General features: G+C 46.9%; 1 protein-coding gene across 2 annotated transcripts in view; it reads right to left on the minus strand.

Annotated features, from left to right (window-relative positions):
• ZCCHC4 (zinc finger CCHC-type containing 4) overlaps window positions 1-14,865 on the minus strand; it is a 73,283-nt gene extending 58,418 nt beyond the window's left edge. For both annotated transcript variants that reach the window (XR_012237056.1, XM_073609169.1), the window contains exons 1-2: window positions 14,726-14,865; window positions 4,155-4,273 (exon numbers count right to left, since the gene is read on the minus strand). Coding sequence is in view for 1 of the 2 variants with exons in the window: in XM_073609169.1 (XP_073465270.1) it covers window positions 4,155-4,273; window positions 14,726-14,840 (234 nt within the window). In the remaining variant the exon portion in view is untranslated. The remainder of the gene's footprint in view (window positions 1-4,154; window positions 4,274-14,725) is intronic.
• Window positions 14,866-25,284: the final 10,419 nt, after the last annotated feature.

A 25,284-nucleotide genomic window follows, 5' to 3' on the forward strand; every position in this document is an offset into this window, starting at 1 on the left:
CTTTTCCCACAAGAGATTCTCTTGATATAGTTATCCAAGTCTTCTCCAAACAACCTTGCACCACGAAAAGGAAACCCAGCCAAGAGCTTCTTACATGGTGCTTCGGCTGACCAATTTTTCAACCATAAGATTCTACGCATATGCACCAACCCAAGTGAAAGGTGAGAGGTTTGCATGATAGAATCTCTGATGGCGTCAACAACATAACATAAGGCCGCTGGAAGGTTAGCATACCCCTGGGCCTGTTGTTCAGGTAATACTTTGATGACCTGCTTAACATGGTCTCTTAAGTATTGACAGACTCCAATCGCTGCTACTGCAGATTGGGCCACTGATCCTGCTAAGGAAAAAACATCCTTTAATAAGGATTCCATCTTTTTATCCACAGGATCCCTGAGCATCTGAGCTTTGTCTACAGGACAGACTACTATTTATAGAGGAAATGGCTGCATCAATGGCCGGCATTCCCCACATCTTAATAAATTTTTCTTCCATAGGATAAAGTGTTGAAAACTTTTTCGGCGGAAGAAATCGCTTACCTGGGTGATCCCACTCAGAATAAAAGGAGCTTTTCAAGCAAATTATGAACAGGAAAAGCATGTGCTGCTTGGGAAGGTTTCAGTGACCCCAAAGCAGAAGAGGATTCTTTAACAGCTTCAGGTACGGGCAACTTAAATGTGGAGCGGACCAATCCAGTAAGGATCTGCACTAAGACTTTCTCCTCTTGGGAAGTCGCAGAGGGTCCCTCTCCACCTGATTCCTTCGAAGAGGAATTATCCATCCTATTCTGATCCTCTGAAAGGGATTCATCTCCTTTATCCCAGAGCTCCTCTGCTTGAGGGTCTTGGGAAACAGAGGAAGGCCTAGTACGTTTTCTTCCACTGAGTGAAGCTGTAATCACGGCCATTAATCTTTCCTCTAACCCAGTAATGGTTGAGGAAAAAACCTCTTGTGTAATGTATACAGGGGCTGAAGTGCCGGAAGCAGGTATAGCCCCAGACCCCAACGGCTCTCCCTGTCCAGCCGTCCCTGGCCCCTCGGAGGGGGGGGGGGGTGTAGCAGACAGGGGGTCCTCAGAACCTGAACGAGATCCCCTAGTGTCTCTGTGGTTCTGGGGGTACTTGAACCTCTTCTACCCATAGTGCAAAGCAACAAAAGGTGTGAGGTATCCAAAATGAACACTGACTGCTAAGCGATGTAGTCTGGCAAAAGCCTTGCTACCAAATGCCCAGTCCGGTGTTACCTTAGTAAATGCAGCCTAGGAGAATGTCCCACCTTACATGCGACTGTCAGCTCTGTGTCCCTCCAAGGCTCAGAGAACCTGTAGAGTGTGCTTTAAGTAGCCATGCTTCTGGCACTGTGGGCGTCTGAGCACGCTGTCGCTGTGCTGACGCCCCGCCCCCCCTCTTTGTTTTTCCGAAAACGAGCGCTTCCCGCGCGAGCCTGCCCCTTCCAGAGTAAGCATGGTGGAAGGCTGGGGGTGGAGGAGGAAGGAGAGAGGCCGGCAGCGATGGGACCTGCATAGATGCAATGGCGGCCGCGACAGTGCGGTATAAAAACCACCTTACAGCCCACCTGCGGCCTCCCCTTGGCCTGGGGGGAACATTCCTAAGGAGAAATCCCCCCATCCCATCCTACCTGGAGCCGGTCGGAAGAGCTGTGCAGCGTGGAACGCTGAGACAGAAACAGCATGAGAAGGTATGTGCTCTTGGCAGCCCCCAGTGGTCACACTAGGCATAGCATGCATCTACCTTAAAGGAGAAAACCTACTAGAATTCAAAATTCTGTGGAATCTCCCCTTACCTTATCCAGCCGCAGGGTGCTGTATACACAGACCCAATCTTCACCTCTCACAGTGGGCTCCGTTTGAAAAAAACGTCAGAGACTGGGGCCCCCTACGAGTAGCGGGTTCTGGCCCTGTAAAGCACCCAGCCAGAAATTAGGAGGTTTAAAGCCATTTTCTGATCTGCGGTGTCCAGCTCTCTAAAAAGAGAAGCATTACAGGTAAAACCTTGTTTCTTCGGACACGAGGCCCGGGTACCATCCAATTCGGCCATGAAAAGACACTTTGAATGGATCCGGTTCGCCTGGCTTGCCCCAGTATAGGATATCAGGATATTCCCTTTGGATCTTCAGCACAGGACATCTTTACACGTCCAACACCTAAGACACTGGCGTAAAAACTGAGGTATCCCTGGAAGGGGAGGGATTATATAGGGGGTTTAACTTCCTGTTTAGGGTGTGACCAGTGTCCAATACCTAAAGGTACCTACATAACCCATCAGTTATTACTGTGGCTCTGTGTCCCGCGATGTCCGAGAAAGAAATGCCCCTTACCCTTCCCAAGGGACAGACATCCTAAAACTTTCATATAGGATCTTGCATATTTGTAATAAAAGAACGGGGAGTAGCCCTTCGACCTCTTCTCCTAATGCTCCTTTGTAGTACAACCACCAGTTGAAAGAAATACATAAAATCCCTGATGGGGCATGTTGGGGCCAGTATGATCTCAAAAATGTTTACCAATTATTAAGGAACCAAAACTTTTACAACCATCAGGGATATTCAAATTGAATATAAATGCCCCAATGCCTATTTTTTACCGGTATCTGCAATTGCGCCATGCTGTGGCAGCCCACTTTGGTCTTCAGGTGGTTCATCTCGCCCATTCTGAGCTGGAGAAATTACTATTAGAGGAAGACCATTCAAAACTTTTCTCAAGATATTATTTTGCACTGCTGACCTCTTCTTCACCTAGGATGGAGAGAGTGGAGGCTCAGTGGAGAACTGATATCCCATCCCTTACAAAGGATTCTTGGGCTGAAGTCACCGAATCGATGTTGCCATTAATGATTTCAGCCAGAGACAAAAATTATCCAGTTTAATTATCTCCACCGAGTGTATTATATACCCGCACGTCTTCATAAGATGGGCAAGGTGGAAACACCAGAATGCCATAGTTGTAGGGCTAAGGTAGGGGATTACTTTCATATGGTATGGCATTGTCCTCAGGTGGGGAAGTTTTGGGCGGTAATCATGAAATTCTTAGAGGAAAAATTAGCCCTTCCAAACATATGTGCTCTGGCCAGATGCCTATTGGTCTGACTTTGGGGAGGAGGAATTGTCCGAATCCAAAAAGACTCTCTTAAGAATACTCTTTTTCTATGCTAAAAAGGCATTAGCTCTGAAATGGAAGGATACAAGGCCTCCGTCCCTCCTCTATTGGGTGGACCTGGTCAATGGAGCCCTACCGAAATATAAATTGACTAACATTTCCAGGGGATGCCCAAAAAAGTTTAACAAAATATGGGCTAGTTGGATTAAATCAGTGTCCGGAGATATAGAGGTGTAAAGGCAGGATAGATGGGACCAGGATTGGTTTATATCTTCATCAGCGAAAGAAATACTTCTGCATAAAGAAGGTACTGAGTTTATTAGTATGCTATCAAATGTGGATTACTTAATTTACAATGTTGAGTTTTGTTAGTTTTTCTTATTTTACATGCTACGTACTCAGGGGTACTCCCCTGGAGATAAAAGGAGGTTGGAATTAAACACAGCTGAATATACAGAATGCTAGTAATGTATGCACTGTTGAAAAGAAGCTAATCCTTTAGAATCTGTGTTACTGTTTCTTCATTTGATGGATGGTATCCTCTGTAACAGGAATGTTTTGAATACTGTAATTTCTTACTTTGAATATGAATAAATTAACCCAAAAAAAAAAAAAAAAAAAAAAGGGGGGGTCACAGGAGTGCAGAGCTTTGGCTGTACTTCTCCTTTAGGCCGGGTTCACACCATTGCGCATTGGATGCAAGTTCTCCGCAATTCGCAATAGCAGGAGATTTTGACCAGCTCGGCTCCGGTATGAATTTCGGGCTGAAATTGGACCTGAAACGGTGAATGGGGATGCACCGGACCCCTGCTGGGAGCCACATCGGTATTAGGTGTCAACCCAGCCTTAAGCTTTGACAATAAAATCTAGAAGCCGATTGCTGAGCTGCACCAGATTTTGCACCCTCCAGTTTTAGTAAACCTCACGAGTGCATGAATATGGTGTAGTATATATATTTTTTCTACTGCACTCAGCTAAACAGCATGATGCAAGTGGGGCTCGGGTGGCCTCTTAAACACATTCTCTTATTCAATTTTACCTTTTCATCTGCCCACTGGAAGAATTTACAGTCTTTCCTATCTCTGCAGGCTGAACAGGCATAGAATCTCCTACCATCTTCCTTCCCTTTGGCGGTCTTTACAAATAATAGTGTTGGGCCTACAAGAATAAACAAAAAATAAAATTTAAAATATACCAGTGCTACATAAATAATGTTGTATCATGTTTTATTTTAGGTTATTCATTTACACAGCGCCTCAAAACTTGACAGTACTTTACAGTGTACACTAGAGCTGCAGGATTAATCGTTAAAAAAAAAAAAAAAAATGCGATCTCGATTGAACCCCCCCCCACGATCTCTATGCAGCACTTACACGATTCATTCATGTAAGTGCAGAGAAGTTCTCTGCTCACTCAGAGCTGTCAAAAAAAAGCCAGCAATTGTTTATTAACATGATCAGCACTGGGAGATAACTATAGACAAAGTATCTTTTAGATCAAAGGATCGAACTTCGTCTGTAAATGAAGTCAGTTTAACCACTTAAAGACTAAAACCTTTTTCAGACACTTGTTGCTTACAAGTTAAAATCAGTATTTTCTGCTAGAAAATGACTTGGAACCCCCAAACATTATATATATATATATATTTTTTTATCAGAGAACCTAGAGAATAAAATGGCGGTCATAGCAATATTTTATGTCACACTGTATTCGTGCAGCGGCCTTTCAAATGCAATTTGTTTGGGAAAAAATACACTTCAATGAATTAAAAAAAAAACAAAACTAAACTGTAAAGTTAGCCCAATTTTTTTGTATAATGTAAAAGATGATGTCACGTCACGAGAATCGTGAGAGAATCATGATCTTTATTCTAAGCAAAAAAATAGTGATTCTCATTTTAGCCAGAATCGTGCAGCTCTACTGTACACCCCTGATGCCTCTGACCCTCTGTTGTATGACTGCAATCTCTGACCATCTCTTGTATCATGTTTGCCGTCTTTGAACATCTCTGGTATTAGCATACCTCCCAACTTTTAAACTTCGGAACGAGGGACACTTAAGGTAAGGGGTGACCTGCGGCACAAAGGTGTGGCCAAAGTCTTACCAGTGGAAGTGGCTTAAGGGCGTAGTTAAAACAAAGCTTCTTTGTATCTATAAAATGTACAGAGTGCAGGGTTGAGGGGCACGCTGCGTACAGAGTGCAGGGTTGAGGGGCATGCTGCGTACAGAGTGCAGGGTTGAGGGGCACGCTGCGTACAGAGTGCAGGGTTGAGGGGCACGCTGCGTACAGAGTGCAGGGTTGAGGGGCGCGTGTATAAAGTGCCCTGAAAAGTGCATTGCATACAAAAGCAGGATTGAGGGGTGTGCTGTGTACTCCCAAGTTCTCTCCCCAAGTACAAAGTGCCCCCCCCCTTATTCCAGTACAGAGCTCTCTCTCAAATCCACAAATCCTCTCCCAAGAAAGCATCAGAGTGGGGCTGCTGCAACCGAGCAGCTACAACTTACAGCATCTGTGTAGGCTTCCGGAGCAGTTACTGGAGGAGCAGCCTTTCCCCCTTCCTCCTCTGCTCTCCTAGATGGGAGGGAGGTTCTGTGCAGCTGATGGCAGAGTAGCGCTGTCACTTGTACACAGGGAAGCAGTGCTTCCTATGTACAAGTGACAGTAGTGAGCAGGGAGAAGTAAGCTGTGCTGGAGGTGGCTGAACTTTCTGCCTGAAAAAAAAGCCCTGCTGGTGCCCATGCCAGCATCCCTGCTGAGAAATTCAATGGAGCCAAGTGCCAGGAACTCAGTCTCAGTCCACAGTCTCTGGCCATCTTTTGTATCTTGCCATTGATCTTTGGCTATATCCGGCCTTATGTCTGTTGTCTATGACAGTGGTCGTCAACCCTGTCCTCAGGGCCCACTAACAGGCCAGGTTTTATGTATTACCTTGGGGGAGATGCAGACTAGAATACTGCAATCACTGAGCAGCAAACGATATCACCTGTGATGTATGTCAGTCATAGGCGTGCCCACGGGGTGTGCCAGGTGTGCCTGGGCACACTCTAATCCCCCAGCAGTGTTTAGCCCCATGCCGCCTGTATCCTGAAATCTGTCTGGGCTGATGTGCAATGTGTACCCCGCACTGCCTGTGAGGTAGTATAACATTGCCGATATTGGGGCTCGTAAGATCTGCTTAGTGTGACACTGTCCTGAGGAGCTGTCAGAATTCCTGTATGATGTCGGGGTGGGCGGGACCGAGCAGGTATCGAATACCAGCCAATGGGATGAGTCTGGCGGGGCCGTTACGTGTATGTAGCCCCGCCCCTTTTCTCAAGCTGCTCAATTATAACTGATGTTCAATAGCTGCTCGGTCCTGCTCGGTCCTGCTCGGATGTCACACAGGCACAGCAAGCAGAGTGAAGCCGCCTCCCCCTCCAGTGTTTATGTGTACACAGGGGAAGGGGACCTGCTGTGCCTGTGCCGCGCTAATCTGAGGTACTGAATGGGATGGGGGAGGGGGGTCTTTCTGTGCTGAAGGGGGGTGTGCTCAATGGGGGAGTCCATCTGTGCTGAAGGGGGGTCCATCTGTGCTGAAGGGGGGGTTTGTTTAATGGGGGGTCCATCTGTGCTGAAGCGGGGGGTGTGCTTAATGGGGGGTCCATCTGTGCTGAAGGGGGGTGTGCCTAATGGGGGGTCCATCTGTGCTGAAGGGGGGTGTGCTTAATGGGGGGTCCATCTGTGCTGAAGGGGGGGTGTGCTTAAGGGGGGTCCATCTGTGCTGAAGGGGGGGTGTGTTGAATGGGGGGTCTGTGCTGAAGGGGGGACCTGTGCTGAATGGGGGGTCTGTGCTGGATGGGGGGGTCCATCTGTGCTGAAGGGGGTCTGCGCTAAAGGGGGGTCCGTGCTGAGTAGAGCTGAATAATGTAAAGGGGTCCAGTGGTGCACAGTGGGGTGTTTTTACATTTTAAGGTGGGGGGGTGCCAGACATAGGATCTGCCCCAGGTGACAAATGCTCTAGGTATGCCCCATGGAAACCCCCCTCTCCTCTGTCAGTGCTTCCACTAATGCCACCTGTCTATGCCAGTCAGTGCCGCCTGTCAGTTTGTGAGTGCCAATCAGTGCTTCCAATTAGTGCCACCTGTTAGTGCCAATGAGTGCCAGTGCCACCTGTCAGTGCCAAACAGTGCCAGCGCCGCTTGTCAGTGCCAATTAGTGCTTCCACTCAGTGCCACCTGTCAGTGCCAATCAGTGTCAGTGCCACCTGTCAGTGCCAATTAGTGCTTCCCATCAGTGCCACCTGTTAGTGCCAATGAGTGCCAAGTGCTTCCAATCAGTGCCACCTGTCAGTGCCAATGAGTGCCACCTATCAGTGCTTCCAATCAGTGCCAACTGTCAGTGCCAATCAATGCCAGTGCCAATCAGTGCTTATAATCAGTGCCACCTGTCAGTGCCAATCAGTATCAGTGCCGCCTGTCAGTGCCAATCAGTGCCAGTGCCGACTGTCAGTGCCAATCAGTGCCAGTGCCGACTGTCAGTGCCAATCAGTGCTTCCAATCAGTGCCACCTGTTAGTGCCAATTAATTCCAATCAGTGTTACCTGTCAGTGCCAATCAGTGCCAGTGCCGCCTGTCAGTGCCAATCAGTGCCAATGCCGCCTGTCAGTGCCAATCAGTGCTTCCAATAAGTGCCACCTGTCAGTGGCAGTCAGTGCCAGTGCCGCCTGTTAGTGCCAATCAGTGCCAATGCCGCCTGTCAGTGCCATTCAGTGCCAATGCAGCCTGTCAGTGTCAATCAGTGCCACCTGTCAGTGTCAGTCAGTTCCACACCAGTGAAAATGAGTGCCACCTGTCAGTGCCAATCAGTGCCGCTTATCAGTGCTGTTAATCAGTGCCCATCAGTGCACTGAGTGCAGGGATGGGGGTGATGAACTCAGCAGCCAGGCAAATTGTCCAAGGGGGTGCCGGCCTGGTGGGGCACAACTGAAATCTGTTGATGTTTATTAATGCCACATACCGATTTTAGTATAATAGGTACTCACCACACTACTATTTACAATAAACTATTGGAGGTAAAATAAAAAAAGTGTAATTGAAAGGCCGGCCGCTAAGCACAGTTATGTGTTCCCACACCACAAAATAAAAAAAAAAAAAAAGTGCAGTGCTAACTTACTGATCAATAATGGTGGAATCCTCTAATGTATGTAAATCTCAATAAACTTCAATATTATCACAATACCGATCTCTGTGATATGTAACTTCACATATAATACACATCAAACTGAAAATAAGACATACTGTATAAAAATAAACTTAGCAGGGATGGTGGAAACCCCTCCTATAGATATTTACCATACAGATTAATCTTAAGTGAAATTTTTTTTAGTTGGGAGGTTCCCACCATTATAGCACTTTGGAATTTTTATTTTTTAAATCGTTACACTTAATTTTAGATTACTATTTAGTTACTATCATAATGTGAATTTTTGCACTTGAAGTTAATTTCCCACCATCCTTGCTCAGTCCATGTCTTTATGGACCTTGCTTTGTGCACTGGTGGGCAGTCATGTTGGAACAGGAAGGGGTCATCCCCAAATTGTTCCCACAAAGTTGGGAGCATAAAATTGTCCAAAATATCTTGGTATGCTGACTCCTTAAGAGCTCCCTTCACTGGAACTAAGGGGCCAAGCCCAACCCCTGAAAAACAACCCCCCAACATAATCCCCCCCCCCCCTTCACCATAATCCCCCCTCCATCAATGATTTGGACCAGTGCACAGAGCAAGGTCCATAAAGACATGGATAAGCGAGTTTGGGGTGGAGGAACTTGACTGGCCTGCACAGAGTCCTGACCTCAACCTGATAGATCACCTTTGGGATAAATTAGAGCAGAGACTGCGAGCCAGACCTTATCATCCAACATCAGTGCCTGACCTCACAAATGCGCTTCTGGAAGAATGGTCAAACATTCCCATAGACACACTCCTAAACCTTGTGGACGGCCTTCCCAGAAGAGTTGAAGCTGTTATAGCTGTAAAGGGCAGAGCCAACTCAATATTGAACCCTACGGACTAAGACTGGGATGTCATTAAAGTTCATGTGCCCCAATACTTTTGCCTGTTTGAGCTTTGGGGTGCACACCCTAATGCAATAGGCTGCGCACGCCTATGATGTCAGTTATCTTGCAAACCTGGCCTGTTAGTGGGCCCTGAGGACAGGGTTGATGACCACTGGTCTATGACATGGATTAGACACTGAATTTTATGTGGCCCATTGGTGATGTCAAGGACTGCACTTGAGGCCCCCCATATCAAGAAACCATCCCTGGTGTACACCAACTAATCACAACAGTCTCTGCCTCTACAGGAATTTACATTTAATAATTTGTAAAGAAGGCTCTAGAGCAGTGCTACATTCAGGAGACAATCCCGACGAGATATATATATTGTTTTTTAAACCAAGGGGGGTTTTGTATTGTAATATCGCACCACAACCACAAGCCATATGGTTCAATTGGGCAAGGTTGACAGATGGTACTGCCTGTTAAACTCTGCAAGTCAAGTTAAATTTGAAAGGCAAAGCATTGAGTCCATGACATGTATAGCACCCCATCCATCTGCAACACTAGGACTTAAAAGTGGAACTTTAACCCATTGTCGCTCACCCAAAACAAACAGTTGTACTGCGAGCGGGCCCAAGCTGAAGGCCGTGCAATGTACTGGTACGTTGCGACCTTTCTGTTGGGTTTGGGGCCCCCAAGCGATTAGACTCAGCACGAGTTTGGCTACTGATTTCAGCCAATGGTTTTGGCTGAAATCAGCTGATCGGCTGTGGCCAATCGTCACAACACTTCCTTAAACTAAATCTCTCTAAAACTGAGCCATTAATATTGCCCCCGCCTGTGCACCCCTTCATGACTTTTCCATCAAAATCAACAATGCAACTATCAGTCCCTCCCCTCACGCCAGGGTACTAGGTGTAATCCTAGACTCTGACTTGTCATTTCAGCCCCAAGTCCAATCGTTGTCAAAAGTTTGTAGACTTCACCTCCGTAACGTCTCTAAGATTCGCCCCTTTTTAACAAATGAAACCACCAAGCTCCTCATTCACTCCCTTGTTATCTCTCGCCTTGACTATTGCAACTCCCTTCTCATTGGCCTGCCTCTCTATAGACTATCCCCTCTTCAGTCTATCATCATTAAGGCTGCTGCCAGACTTATCCACCTTACCAACCGCTCAGTGTCTGCCAACCCTCTCCTCCAATCCCTACACTGGTTCCCAATCACCCAGCCAATTCAAAATACTACCCACAATATACAAAGCCATGTCTCCAAATATCACCCAAATCGTCCTCTCCGCTCTTCTCAAGACCTCCTACTCTCAAGCTCTCTCGTCTCCTCCTCCCATGCTCGTCTCCAGGATTTCTCCAGAGCCTCTCCCATCCTCTGGAACTCACTACCTCCACCTGTCCGGCTATCCCCTACTCTTGCTACCTTCAGGCGACCCCTGAAAACTCATCTCTTCAGGAAAGCCTATCATGTCTCCAACTAATCTTCTACCACTTCCATCAGCTCATTCCCCACAGTTACAACCTTTTGTACCACCTGCCCCACCCTATTACATGTAAGCTCTTCTGAGCAGGGCCCTCTTAACCCTCTTGTATTTTATTGTATTATCTCCTTTTTTATATTGTAAAGTGCTGCGTAAACTGTTGGCACTATATAAATCCTGTTTAATAATAATTATTATTATACAAAAAAAAAAAAAAGCTGGGCTAACTTTTTTTTTTTTTTTTTTTAAATTCATTAAAGTGTATTTTTTTTTCCAAAAAAATTGCATTTGAAAGACTGCTGCGCAAATACAGTGTGACATAAAACATTGCATTAACCACCATTTTATTCCCTAGGGTCTCTGCTAAAAAAAATAAAATAATGATTTTAACTTGAAACCTGCAAACGTAAGAATAAGGCTGCTTTCACACTGGGAGGTCGGCGGTAAAGCGTCGCTATTTTTAGCGGCGATTTGCTGTCGTTTTTGTGGAGGTTTTTGGCCGCTAGCGGGGCGCTTTTAACTCCTGCTATTGGCCGAAAAGGGGTTAAAACGACACGCAAAGCGCTACTGCACCAGCTCTTTGCCAGCAGTTCGACGGAGCTGCCCATTCATTTCAACGGGCAGGAGCAGTGGAGGAGTGGTGTATACATCGCTCCTTCACCACTCCAAAGATGCGGCTTGCAGGAGTTTTTTTTTTAACATCCGGCCAGCGCATCGCCTTAGTGTGAAAGCACTCGGGCTTTTCACACTGAGACTACAGGGGAGGCCTGAAAAACGCCTCAGTGTGAAAGGGGTCTTAGTGTTTAAGTGGTTAAACTTCCCTCATTTACACACCAAAGTGTATTCCTTTGATCTAAAAGACAAATCATTACAATGTTTATACTTAGTTCCACAGCTGAAGAATGTTGTAAAACTTGGCAGACTGCCCATTTTATTTTGTTTTTTTGATGGCTGTGGCTTCATCAGAGCAGAGAATTCTCTGCATAGAAAAAATATCGGGAAAATACTTTGTCAAGATCGCAAAAGGAGGAATAAAAAAAATAAATAAATAGCGATAACGATTCTTGACGATTAATGGTGCAGCTCTACTTAGATGTACCCAGTTGTACTTATATTTTCCTATGCTCTTACTTATCCTCCTTTATGTTCCTAGATACCTCTCTTGGCTCAGGGCAATTTAAAGCAGAACTTTAACCATAACAACTTGATAAAAAAAAAAAATAGTGTTCTTTAGCAAGGAACATACATTCAACATTAATAATTATGCTGCCAAAATTAATGTGTGCTGTAAATTGCCTCCATCATTGCTCCTGTTTCTTCTTACTGGAGGCTGCCATTTTGCTGAAGCCCAGAGCCCCTGAACAGCAGTAAATCAGAACTAAAGGGGAACTAAACAGTTACATTCCTGGAATGTTGGAAATGCAAACTGTCACATATGACTGTGTCCTCACCCAAACTGTCAAACCATCAAATGGCTGGAGTCATAACTGATCACATGTGCAGCACCATGGCAGTTGCAGTTTCCTTAGCTGTAAAGGATAGGAGGGTTTAATTCTGCTTTAACGCTGTCCGCAGATCGGCCTCTACATACTCAGCAATGCCTAAAAACGGAGAGCAAATGAGCATTTTTTTTCATAGCTATACCTGCAAAGGGCCATCCTGTAGTAATCTAGCAGGACTTCATTTCTGGACTTAGGCTCCATTCACACTAGCGCGTTTTTTGATGCATTTTGCATTTTGCAGAAATGCATGGGAATTTTTTAACATGGGTTCCTATGGAACATGTTCACATCAATGCTTTTTTTGTATCTCTGCGTTTTTGGAAAGGGTCGGGGACTTTTTTTCATGCAAAAAGCAGCGTTTTGCATGTAATAGATTTCAATGGACAAGCATCAAAAACGCAAGTGCACCGTTTTTGCAGCGTTTTTGCCGTTTTTTTTTTCTTTTTTGTAATTTTTTTTTAAGACTGTAAAAAAAAAACGAAAAAAAAAAAAAAACGCAAAACGCAAATCGCGGCAAAAACGCGGCAAAAACGCTGCTCAAAAACGTGCCAAGCATGAAAAAAAAACCTCCAAAAACGCTCAAAAGCAACATGCATAGGTGTGAATCGAGCCTAAAGTTCCACTTTAAAGAGCAAATTCACCTACAGGCGATCAATGTACATTGCAGGGATTTTAACAAACATTGTTGCAGATACCTTTTGTTATTCTGAAGAAATAGCTGTATATAATTGTGTGTACCACTTTATGGAATATTATCTTGCATTGATCATTTTCAATATCAACCTAGTTTTCTATTTACTCCCTGGCCTTACATAGCATACTGTCTACCTGTTACCCGTGTCTTATTTGTCCTATCAAAGCTAAAAGTGAAAAGGTCTATTTTACTGTTTACGGTCTTGCATATTTATATCTTATTTTTCTGCATATTGTAACTGAATTGATGCACCAAATTTGTTACTTAATCTTGGTGGGATTTTCTTTTTTGTTTTCTCTTCATGAATGTCTTGGTTTTATACTTACTAACACATTTAAATAAAAATGTATGGTTAAAAAAAAAAAAGAAAAAACCCTGTCTGTCAGCATTGTTTTTTTTTAATCTGAGTTGAATACCACTTTAACCACTTGACCTCTGGAAGATTTACCCCACTTTTTGTGATAAGGCACTGTTATTTTAACTGACAATTACGCAGTCATGCAACACTGTACCCCCCAAAAAAAAAGTTGTCATTTTTTTCCCAGAAATAGAGCTTTCATTTGGTGGGATTTGATCACCACTGCGTTTATTTTTTTGCGCTATAAAAAAAAAAAAAAAAAACACCTGACAATTTTGAAAACAAGTAAAAAAATATGTTTTACTTTTGGATATAAAAAATATCTAATTTCTTCATAAATTTCGGCCAACAAGTATTCTGTTACATATTTTTGGTAAAAAAATGCCAATAAGTGTATATTGATTGGTTTACTAAAACGTTATAGCATCTGATCGGTCTTGTTTACATTGCCATTCTGTGTTCTTTACCATCGTTCAGTGGGTGCTGGAGGACATCGAGTGCCTGGCACCCGCAGATCAGCTTCTGACACTGATTGGCGGATCAAATTATATATATATATATATATATATATATATATATATATATATATATATATATATATATATACACACATGATCCGGTGCACAGCTGGTCCCCTGTAGCAGTAAAATTGCTATAGAGTGATATAGCAGTGATATAGCAGCCTTGAACGTGTTAAAGGAAAAAAAAAAAAAACACAAAACACGCATGTCATGCTTGCAGGGCCATTTATTGTTAAAGACATCCTAAACACAGCAAGTAGATGCAAATTCTTAAGCAAAAGAGGTGAGGATAAAATCTCAAAGAGGTGCATCCGTTATGCCCCGTACACACGGTCGGACATTGATCGGACATTCCGACAACAAAATCCATGGATTTTTTCCGATGGATGTTGGCTCAAACTTGTCTTGCATACACACGGTCACACAAAGTTGTTGGAAAATCCGATCGTTCTGAACGCGGTGACGTAAAACACGTATGTCGGGACTATAAATGGGGCAGTAGCCAATAGCTTTCGTCTCTTAAATTTATCCTGAGCATGCGTGGCACTTTGTCCGTCGGATTTGTGTACACACGATCGGAATTTCCGACAACGGATTTTGTTGTCGGAAAATTTTATAGCAAGCTCTCAAACTTTGTGTGTCGGAAATTCCGATGGAAAATGTGTGATGGAGCCTACACACGGTCAGAATTTCTGACAACAAGGTCCTATCACACATTTTCCGTCGGAAAATCCAACCGTGTGTACGGGGCATTACTTTATCACAGGTAGCGCAGCCCTTTAAAATGAGTGGGATCTCAGAAAAAACGTTTGTATTTCAGCAAGTAAAAAGTGAACTACAAGTCTCAGCATGCTGACACCCAGATGATTGCTTTCTGATCTCACTGTTATCATTGATATTGAAGTGTACATAGAAGACACAGGATAGGACACACTCACAATGTTGGTAAACACAATAAGCTGACACACAGAACAGTGATAGGATAGGATTGGGGGGAGGATCTCACCATGAGGACAGTGCGGAGCCCCCTCCTTCCTCTGATCACCCAGCAGGACCTGGAATCCATCTGACATCCCAGACATGTGTGACTCTGTGTCTGCCTCCATGTTGACTGCTGGCATCTGTCTGATGACCTCACAGTCACGTGACTACAATTGGGAGGGGGGAGTGGATCATGTGACAGCACTGAGCAGAAAGTGAAAGAGAGTCTGTATAGGATGTTAGTGAAGCTGGATGACCGTACAATGGGGGGGATTTATTAAAAATAGAGCAGACAGATTCTGGAGCAACTTTGCACAGTAACCAATCAGATGGTGGCATTAGCTTGATAAATTAAGCCATAAAAATTAAAGACAGAAGCTGATCGGTTGCCAGATATGCATAGCTGTTCCAGATTCTGTCTGATGATGGCCGGTGTTATGTCGAGAAGTGGACTGGTTGTATGGCGCATGCACCATTTGTCGCGGGCACTTCGTCACAACACCGGACACTAGTAGGTTTTCGAATGAGAATATTCATGCGAACATTTTTACATTCAATGACTGGACAAATGTTCAAAAATGTGACTTGCTTTTAATATTCAGATTTAAGAATGAATGGAATTCCTAAATAAAAAAAATAAAAACCTCATTCGCTGTTCAAAATGTGTTCATTCAAGAAAAAACTTCCATCCTGCTCCTTCAAATTATCTTATCACTGTGGTAGAAAACGAATGTCGATTTGCCAACACTATGGGTCGGTTCACACTGAGGCAGCACGACTTGCAGCGCCACTGCCTCAGGTGACCTGGACACGACTCAGGCGACTTGCAAAACGACTTCTGTACAGAAGTCAATGCAAGTCGCCCCCAAAGTAGTACAGGAACCTTTTTCTAAGTCGTCGCTCCGATTAGAATGGTTCCATTGCACAGAACGGGACGCTACCTGTGTGAACCGAGGCTAACAGGCACTTTTACCCCCTTCCTGCCCAGGCCAATTTTCAGCTTCCAGTGCTGTCGCACTTTGAAAGACAATTGCGCAGTCATACAAGACTGCACCCAAATGAAAATGTTATCATTTTTTTCGCACAGATTGAGTTTTCTTTTGGTGGTATTTAATCAACACTGAGTTTTTTATTTTTTGCTAAATAAACGAATGAAGACCGAAAAAAATACAAAAAACTTTTCATAGTTTGTTATAAAATTTTGCAAACACGTCATTTTTCTCCTTCATTGATGTGCACTGATAGGCGGCACTGATAAGTGGCACTGATGGGAACTGATTGGTGGCACTGATGAGGAGGCACTGATTGGCAGCACTGGTGGGCACAGATTGGCAGGAACTGTTGGGACTGCACTAACAATCAGTGCCCTGATTATCAGTGTAAAATGTCCCTTTTACAGAAGTCGGTTATCGTCCCCCTTCCCAGTGGCGTCACTAGGGTTGGTGTCACCCGGTGCCAAAAAAATTGGTGTCACCCCCCTCCACCAACCACCTCAGTACAGACCCCCCTCCACTAACTACAGACCCCACTCCATCAATATAGCCCCCCTCCCTCAGTACAGACCCCCTTCCATCAATATAGACCCCCCCACTAAGTACAGACTCCCCTCCCTCAGTACAGACCCCCTCCATCAGTACAGACCCCCGCTCAGTGCAGACCCCCTTTCCTCAGTATAGACCCCCCACTAAGTACTGACCCCCTCCCTCAGTACAGACCTCCTATCAGTACAGAAACCCTCCCTCAGTACAGAGTCTGCAGACCCCCCTCCATCAGTATCAACCTCCCACCTCAGTGCAGACCGCCCCATCAGTACATACACCCCCCCCCAGTGCTGACCCCCATCAGTATAGAATCCCCCGTCAGTGCAGACTCCCCCATCAGTATAAAATCCCCCCCTCAGTGCAGAGCCCCCCATTAGTATAGAATCCCCCCTCAGTGCAGACCCCCCATTAGTATAGATTCCCCCCTCAGTGCAGAGCCCCCCATTTGTATAGAATCCCCCTCAGTGCAGAGCCCCCATTAGTATAGACATCCCCCTCAGTGCAGAGCCCCCCATTAGTATAGACATCCCCCTCAGTGCAGAGCCCCCCATTAGTATAGACATCCCCCTCAGTGCAGAGCCCCCCATTAGTATAGACATCCCCCTCAGTGCAGAGCCCCCCATTAGTATAGAATCCCCCTCAGTGCAGAGCCCCCCATTAGTATAGAATCCCCCTCAGTGCAGAGCCCCCCATTAGTATAGAATCCCCATCAGTGCAGCGCCCCCCATTAGTATAGAATCCCCCTCAGTGCAGAGTCCCCCATTAGTATAGAATCCCCCTCAGAGCAGAGCCCCCCATTAGTATAGAATCCCCCTCAGTGCAGCGCCCCCCATTAGTATAGAATCCCCCTCAGTGCAGAGCCCCCATTAGTATAGAATCCCCCTCAGTGCAGAGCCCCCATTAGTATAGAATCCCCCTCAGTGCAGAGCCCCCCATTAGTATAGAATCCCCCTCAGTGCAGAGCCCCCATTAGTATAGAATCCCCCTCAGTGCAGAGCCCCCCATTAGTATAGAATCCCCCTCAGTGCAGAGCCCCCCATTAGTATAGAATCCCCCTCAGTGCAGAGCCCCCATTAGTATAGAATCCCCCTCAGTGCAGCGCCCCCTATTAGTATAGAATCCCCCTCAGTGCAGAGCCCCCATTAGTATAGAATCCCCCTCAGTGCAGAGCCCCCATTAGTATAGAATCCCCCTCAGTGCAGAGCCCCCATTAGCATAGAATCCCCCTCAGTGCAGAGCCCCCCATTAGTATAGAATCCCCCTCAGTGCAGAGCCCCCATTAGTATAGAATCCCCCTCAGTGCAGAGCCCCCATTAGTATAGAATCCCCCTCAGTGCAGAGCCCCCATTAGTATAGAATCCCCCTCAGTGCAGAGCCCCCCATTAGTATAGAATCCCCCTCGGTGCAGCGCCCCCCATTAGTATAGAATCCCCCTCGGTGCAGAGCCCCCATTAGTATAGAATCCCCTTCAGTGCAGAGCCCCCATTAGTATAGAATCCCCCTCAGTGCAGAGCCCCCCATTAGTATAGAATCCCCCTCAGTGCAGAGCCCCCATTAGTATAGAATCCCCCTCAGTGCAGAGCCCCCATTAGTATAGAATCCCCCTTAGTGCAGAGCCCCCCATTAGTATAGAATCCCCCTCAGTGCAGAGCCCCCCATTAGTATAGAATCCCCATCAGTGCAGAGCCCCCCATTAGTATAGAATCCCCCTCAGTGCAGAGCCCCCCATTAGTATAGAATCCCCATCAGTGCAGAGCCCCCCATTAGTATAGAATCCCCCTCAGTGCAGAGCCCCCCATTAGTATAGAATCCCCCTCAGTGCAGAGCCCCCATTAGTATAGAATCCCCCTCGGTGCAGAGCCCCCCATTAGTATAGAATCCCCCTCAGTGCAGAGCCCCCATTAGTATAGAATCCCCCTCAGTGCAGAGCCCCCCATTAGTATAGAATCCCCCTCAGTGCAGAGCCCCCCATTAGTATAGAATCCCCCTCAGTGCAGAGCCCCCATTAGTATAGAATCCCCCTCGGTGCAGAGCCCCCCATTAGTATAGAATCCCCCTCAGTGCAGAGCCCCCATTAGTATAGAATCCCCCTCAGTGCAGAGCCCCCCATTAGTATAGAATCCCCCTCAGTGCAGAGCCCCCCATTAGTATAGAATCCCCCTCAGTGCAGAGCCCCCCATTAGTATAGAATCCCCATCAGTGCAGAGCCCCCATTAGTACAGAATCCCCTCAGTGCAGAGCCCCCATTAGTATAGAATCCCCCTCAGTGCAGAGCCCCCCATTAGTATAGAATCCCCCTCAGTGCAGAGCCCCCCATTAGTATAGAATCCCCCTCAGTGCAGAGCCCCCATTAGTATAGAATCCCCCTCAGTGCAGCGCCCCCCATTAGTATAGAATCCCCCTGCACATGTCCAGCCACATACTGTATGCATAAAGTTTACAGACCTCAGAACAGCGCGGACAGATGCACACAGCCGTGTGTGTCCCTCGGGCTCCTCCTCCTCCTGTGTGAAGTAAACAGAGAGGAGGGGGAGGCGGCTTCAGTCCGCTGTGCTGAGGGACACAGCACAAGCCGCAGCGGGCAGTGTAGCGGTGTGTGCCGCTACCTACGGGTGTCACCCCTCTGGCGAGTGTCACCCGGTGCGGCCCGCACCCACCTAACAACGCCACTGCCCCTTCCTTACACTGTCAGCCTGAGGAAAGGACTGCCGATAACCGGCTTCTGTATACATCCGTGATCAGCTGTGATTGGAAACTCATGTGGTAAAAGAGCTGCTGATTGGCTCTTAACCTCAATCTGTGATCAGCAGTGTCCGGAGGATCACAGAGAACTCTGCCCATGCCCCGCAAGGGGCACGCGGCAGACGCGATCATGGAATATCATTCAGATATGACAGCCTCCCAGAACTAGTCATTCGGCTATAGCGCGGCTGCTAAGTAGTTACAACGAACATTTTTGGGGAAAAAATCTATACGTGTGTGGCCAGCCTTAGACTGCATTCACACTCAGTGAAGTGACTATCCTCTGGTGATACACAGAGATAAAAAAAAAAACCACCTACATAAGTTGTACCTGATTATCTGCAGTCTTCTCTTTTCTACGTCTGTTCAATGGACAAAATTTATAAAGGTTGTCTGAGAGTTCAGAAAAAAGGGGACGGAGAGCTGAAGTTATACTCTGCAGAGCTCAGTGAGGAAAGCTCTGAGAGCTGATTGGAGACACACCCCCCTTCACACAGCACACAGGAACAGAGCTGAAGCTGTCAATCAGTTGGAGCTCCCTCCCCTGTTACCTTTTTTCTCTTGGTGTCAGGAAAACTTGTCAGAAGTGACTCATTCTGATAGCAGAGGAATCAAGCAGAAGACAGAAATTACACTTAGGGCTCTTAATTGAGACAAGTACACACTATAGAGCTATATGCTTTGTTCATATTTCAGGTTTGAGGTTTACAACCACTTTTAACATATCAGGAATGAGCACAAAATTGCATGACTTTGCTTGCATTTACAAAGTGTGTGAAAAGTGCTTTGCGCTTGTGTTGTCATTTATCATTAATGGCACCCAAAACGTGGCAAAAGAGTGTCAAAACACAAGAAGCTTGGCCCTCAAAAAGGTGCATGAGCTACTTTGTCGTGTTTTGTGTGGATGTTTTTAGGCTTTAGGGCTCAATTCACATTTAGAGTTTCATTAATGCATGCAAAAATCACACTGCACCTTCAATGGGCTGCTCTATGTGTATGGTGCAAAAACATGCACATTTACAGCATGATTTTGTGAATCAGCCTTAAAACAGAATTAAACTGGTTTCTCAAAACAGTTACTGTGCGTTCAAAGCATGCTATGATTTAAGTGTTCCAGCTGTCACAGTTGCTTGTGCTCTGTTAAGCCATAAATTGGCTGGTGTCATAACTGATCACATGTGCTGCACCATGAGAGTTGCAGGCAGGGCCGTCTTTAATTTTGATTGGGCCCTGGGCAAACATTTTCTTGGGGCCCCCCCTCCATTCTGAGACATACAAAAAATAGCAGATAGACTAAAAATCAGCAGATCACGCAGCGATTGCAATTGTTTGCCAGAGGTTACAGCCTATCCTTACTGCTCACTGGCTGGTTTCTAGAGGTTACAACACATAATTTCTGCTTGCCGATTGGTTGCTAGAGGTTAATGTACATTATTAGCGCTAATTGGTTGCTAGGGGTTACAGCACATCATTAGCACTTACTGATTGGTTGCTAGAGATTAAAGCAGATCACTACTGTTTGCTGATTGGTTGCTAGAGGTTCATGCACATCATTACCTCTCACTGAGCAGTGGAGCAATCCCAAATAATTGAGCAAGTAAAGGGGCACATTAATACACATACTACAGGAGAGGTTCAGAGACTGTGGACATACTGCAGGAGACAATCAGAGACTGCGGACATACTGCAGGAGACAATCAGAGACTGCGGAAATACTGCAGGAGACACTCAGAGACTGCGGACATACTGCAGGAGACAATCAGAGACTGTGGACATACTGCAGGAGACAATCAGAGACTGTGGACATACTGCAGGAGACAATCAGAGACTGTGGAAATACTGCAGGAGACAATCAGAGACTGCGGACATACTGCAGGAGACAATCAGAGACTGCGGACATACTGCAGGAGACAATCAGAGACTGCGGACATACTGCAGGAGACAATCAGAGACTGTGGACATACTGCAGGAGACAATCAGAGACTGTGGACATACTGCAGGAGACAATCAGAGACTGTGGACATACTGCAGGAGACAATCAGAGACTGTGGAAATACTGCAGGAGACACTCAGAGACTGCGGACATACTGCAGGAGACAATCGCAGACTGTGGAAATACTGCAGGAGACACTCAGAGACTGCGGACATACTGCAGGAGACACTCAGAGACTGCGGACATACTGCAGGAGACAATCAGAGACTGTGGACATACTGCAGGAGACAATCAGAGACTGTGGACATACTGCAGGAGACAATCAGAGACTGTGGACATACTGCAGGAGACACTCAGAGACTGCGGACATACTGCAGGAGACAATCAGAGACTGTGGACATACTGCAGGAGACAATCAGAGACTGCGGACATACTGCAGGAGACAATCAGAGACTGTGGACATACTGCAGGAGACACTCAGAGACTGCGGACATACTGCAGGAGACAATCAGAGACTGCGGACATACTGCAGGAGACAATCAGAGACTGCGGACATACTGCAGGAGACAATCAGAGACTGCGGACATACTGCAGGAGACAATCAGAGACTGCGGACATTATACAGGAGATGGTCAGAGAACTTTTAGCAAGGCACAGCTTTACAGTTAAATAACACAGCTCAGGGTTTAAACATTCAGGCATTCTTTGGTTGTAGGGACATACCTGGCCAGCCAAACTCACTACATACATTCAGGACTGTGGGCGGGGCTTCCACTCTCTGCTCTCACTAAAGCAGCTGGGAGCTCCACTGATGCTTTGTTGGGGGGCCCACATCACCTCTGAATTGTCGCCCCAATGACAGCTTTGCAGAGCGCACAGAGGACATGGGAGGATGTATTCCGCGCTAGCCAGCTGAGAGGGGCGGGGCCGGGAGCTCCACTGACGCTCTGACCCCGCCCACGTGCAGCCTGTGTACTGGGAATAGAGCGCCTGTAGTGAGAGCCAGTGATCGGAGTGGGAGTGTCATTGGTGCTCCCGGCCCCACCCCCAGACCTCTGTATTCACCAGCCAGTATAGAGGGGGCGGGGTCGGAAGCTCCACTGACACTCCCACTCCGATCACTGGCTCTCACTACAGAAGCTCTTTTCCGAGTACACATGCTGCACGTGGGCGGGGTCAGAGCATCAGTGGAGTTCCTGGCCCCGCCCCCTCTAAGCTGGCTAGCGAGGAATACATCCTCCCGTGTCCTCTGTGCGCTCTGCAAAGCTGTGATCGGGGCCCCAACTCACGGCTAGCTCGGGCCCTCCAACAAAGATTGGGCCCAGGGCAAGTGCCCCGTTTGCCCTGCGCTAAAGACGGCCCTGGTTGCAGGTCAAACAGAGGCCAAGGTGGGAGCTTTCTTATTTGTAAAGGATAGGAAGGTTTAGTTTCACTTTAAAGTGATATTAAAAGGGAACGTAAAGGTTAATTTTTTAAAAAAATAACAAACATGTTAAAATTACCTCCTCTGTACAGTGGTTTTGCACAGAATGGCCCCGATCCTCCTCTTCTGGGGTCCCCCAGTGGCGCTCCTGGCTCCTCCTCTTCTCGAGTGCCCCCAAGGAGAGACGCTTTCCATGGGCTCACCTGTGTGGGCGCGCTCCTGAGTCCTGCTTCTGCGTCCATTGACACCGAAAGCAGGACTCGGCCCCGCCCCCTGGCTCCCGTGGCTGGAGCTGCTGGGCTCGTCCCCATCGCTGTAACGATCGGGTTCAGGTAAGTAAAAGGGGGGGCTGCTGCACTATAGAAGGTTTTCACCTTAATGCATAGAATGCATTGATAAGAGATATGGGGAGTATTCTGCGATCTGCTGCAGGTCTTAACGGAAAGTTAATGACACCCCAATTAACTTTCCAATTAACTTTCCACCTTTCCATTAAGACCCGCAGCAGATCGCAGAATATGCACCATGTCTCTTATTGAATACCTTGGGGTGTCTACTCTCCAAAAAGGGGTCATTTGGGGGGTGTCTGAACTGTCCTTGTATTTTAGGGCCTTCACAACTGTGCTAGGTAGTCAGGAAGTGAAATGAGGAAAGTAGAAAAATGTGTTTTGGGGTGTAAATCCACATATACCCATGGCATGTGTGAGAAATATCTCATTAACCACTTCAGCCCCAGAAGGATTTACCCACTTCCTGACCAGGCCATTTTTTGCAATACGGCACTGCAGCACTTTAACCACTTAAGGACCGCCTCACGCCAATGTACGTCGGCAAGGCGGCACGGGCAGGCAAAATCACGTACATGTACGTGATTTGCCTCCCGCGGGTGGGGGGTCCGATCGGACCCCCCCCCCCGGTGCCCGAGGCGGTCCCGTTTTGTTCCCCCGCGATCGGAGTGGAGGGGGAGGCCATCCGTTCGTGGCCCCCCCCTCGCGATCGCCGCCGGCCAATGGGAACATTCTTTTGCTGCTGTATGCTAAACAGCAGCAAAGGAAATTATGTCATCTCCCCTCGGCTCGGTAGTTTCCGTTCCAGCGCCGAGGGGAGAAGACATCAATGTGAGTGCATAACACACACACACACAGTAGAACATGCCAGGCATACAAAACACCCCGATCGCCCCCCCGATCCCCACCCAATCACCACCCCCCTCGTCACAAACTGACACCAAGCAGGTTTTTTTTTTTTTTTTTTTTTCTGATTACTGCATGGTGTCAGTTTGTGACAGTTACAGTGTTAGCACAGTTACTGTTACCCCCCTGTAGGTCTAGGGTACCCCCCTAACCCCCCCTAATAAAGTTTTAACCCCTTGATCGCCCCCTGTCACCAGTGTCGCTAAGCGATCATTTTTCTGATCGCTGTATTAGTGTCGCTGGTGACACTAGTTAGTGAGGTAAATATTTAGGTTCGCCGTCAGCATTTTATAGCGTCAGGGACCCCCATATACTATCTAATAAAGGTTTTAACCCCTTGATTGCCCCCTAGTTAACCCTTTCACCACTGATCACCGTATAACCGTTACGGTTGACGCTGGTTAGTTCGTTTATTTTTTATAGTGTCAGGGCACCCGCCGTTTATTACCGAATAAAGGTTTAGCCCCCTAATCGCCCGGTGGTGATATGCGTCGCCCCAGGCAGCGTCAGATTAGCGCCAGTACCGCTAACACCCACGCACGCAGCATACGCCTCCCTTAGTGGTATAGTATCTGAACGGATCAATATCTGATCTGATCAGATCTATACTAGCGTCCCCAGCAGTTTAGGGTTCCCAAAAACGCAGTGTTAGCGGGATCAGCCCAGATACCCGCTAGCACCTGCGTTTTGCCCCTCCGCCCAGCCCACCTAAGTGCAGTATCGATCGATCACTGTCACTTACAAAACACTAAACACATAACTGCAGCGTTCGCAGAGTCAGGCCTGATCCCTGCGATCGCTAACAGTTTTTTTGGTAGCATTTTGGTGAACTGGCAAGCACCAGCCCCAGGCAGCGTCAGGTTAGCGCCAGTAGCGCTAACACCCACGCACGCAGCGTACACCAACCTTAGTGGTATAGTATCTGAAGGAATCAATATCTGATCCGATCAGATCTATACTAGCGTCCCCAGCAGTTTAGGGTTCCCAAAAACGCAGTGTTAGCGGGATCAGCCCAGATACCTGCTAGCACCTGCGTTTTGCCCCTCCGCCCGGCCCAGCCCAGCCCACCCAAGTGCGGTATCGATCGATCACTGTCCCTTACAAAACTCTAAACGCATAACTGCAGCGTTCGCAGAGTCAGGCCTGATCCCTGCGATCGCTAACAGTTTTTTTGGTAGCATTTTGGTGAACTGGCAAGCACCAGCCCCAGGCAGCGTCAGGTTAGCACCAGTACCGCTAACACCCACGCACGCAGCATACACCTCCCTTAGTGGTATAGTATCTGATCGGATCAATATCTGATCCGATCAGATCTATACTAGCGTCCCCAGCAGTTTAGGGTTCCCAAAAACGCAGTGTTAGCGGGATCAGCCCAGATACCCGCTAGCACCTGCGTTTTGCCCCTCCGCCCACCCCACCTAAGTGCAGTATCGATCGATCACTGTCACTTACAAAACACTAAACACATAACTGCAGCGTTCGCAGAGTCAGGCCTGATCCCTGCGATCGCTAACAGTTTTTTTGGTAGCATTTTGGTGAACTGGCAAGCACCAGCCCCAGGCAGCGTCAGGTTAGCACCAGTAGCGCTAACACCCACGCACGCACCGTACACCTCCCTTAGTGGTATAGTATCTGAAGGGATCAATATCTGATCCGATCAGATCTATACTAGCGTCCCCAGCAGTTTAGGGTTCCCAAAAACGCAGTGTTAGCGGGATCAGCCCAGATACCTGCTAGCACCTGCATTTTGCC

This window comes from Aquarana catesbeiana, linkage group LG01, assembly GCF_042186555.1.
Source record: "Aquarana catesbeiana isolate 2022-GZ linkage group LG01, ASM4218655v1, whole genome shotgun sequence".
Classification (NCBI taxonomy): domain Eukaryota; kingdom Metazoa; phylum Chordata; class Amphibia; order Anura; family Ranidae; genus Aquarana; species Aquarana catesbeiana.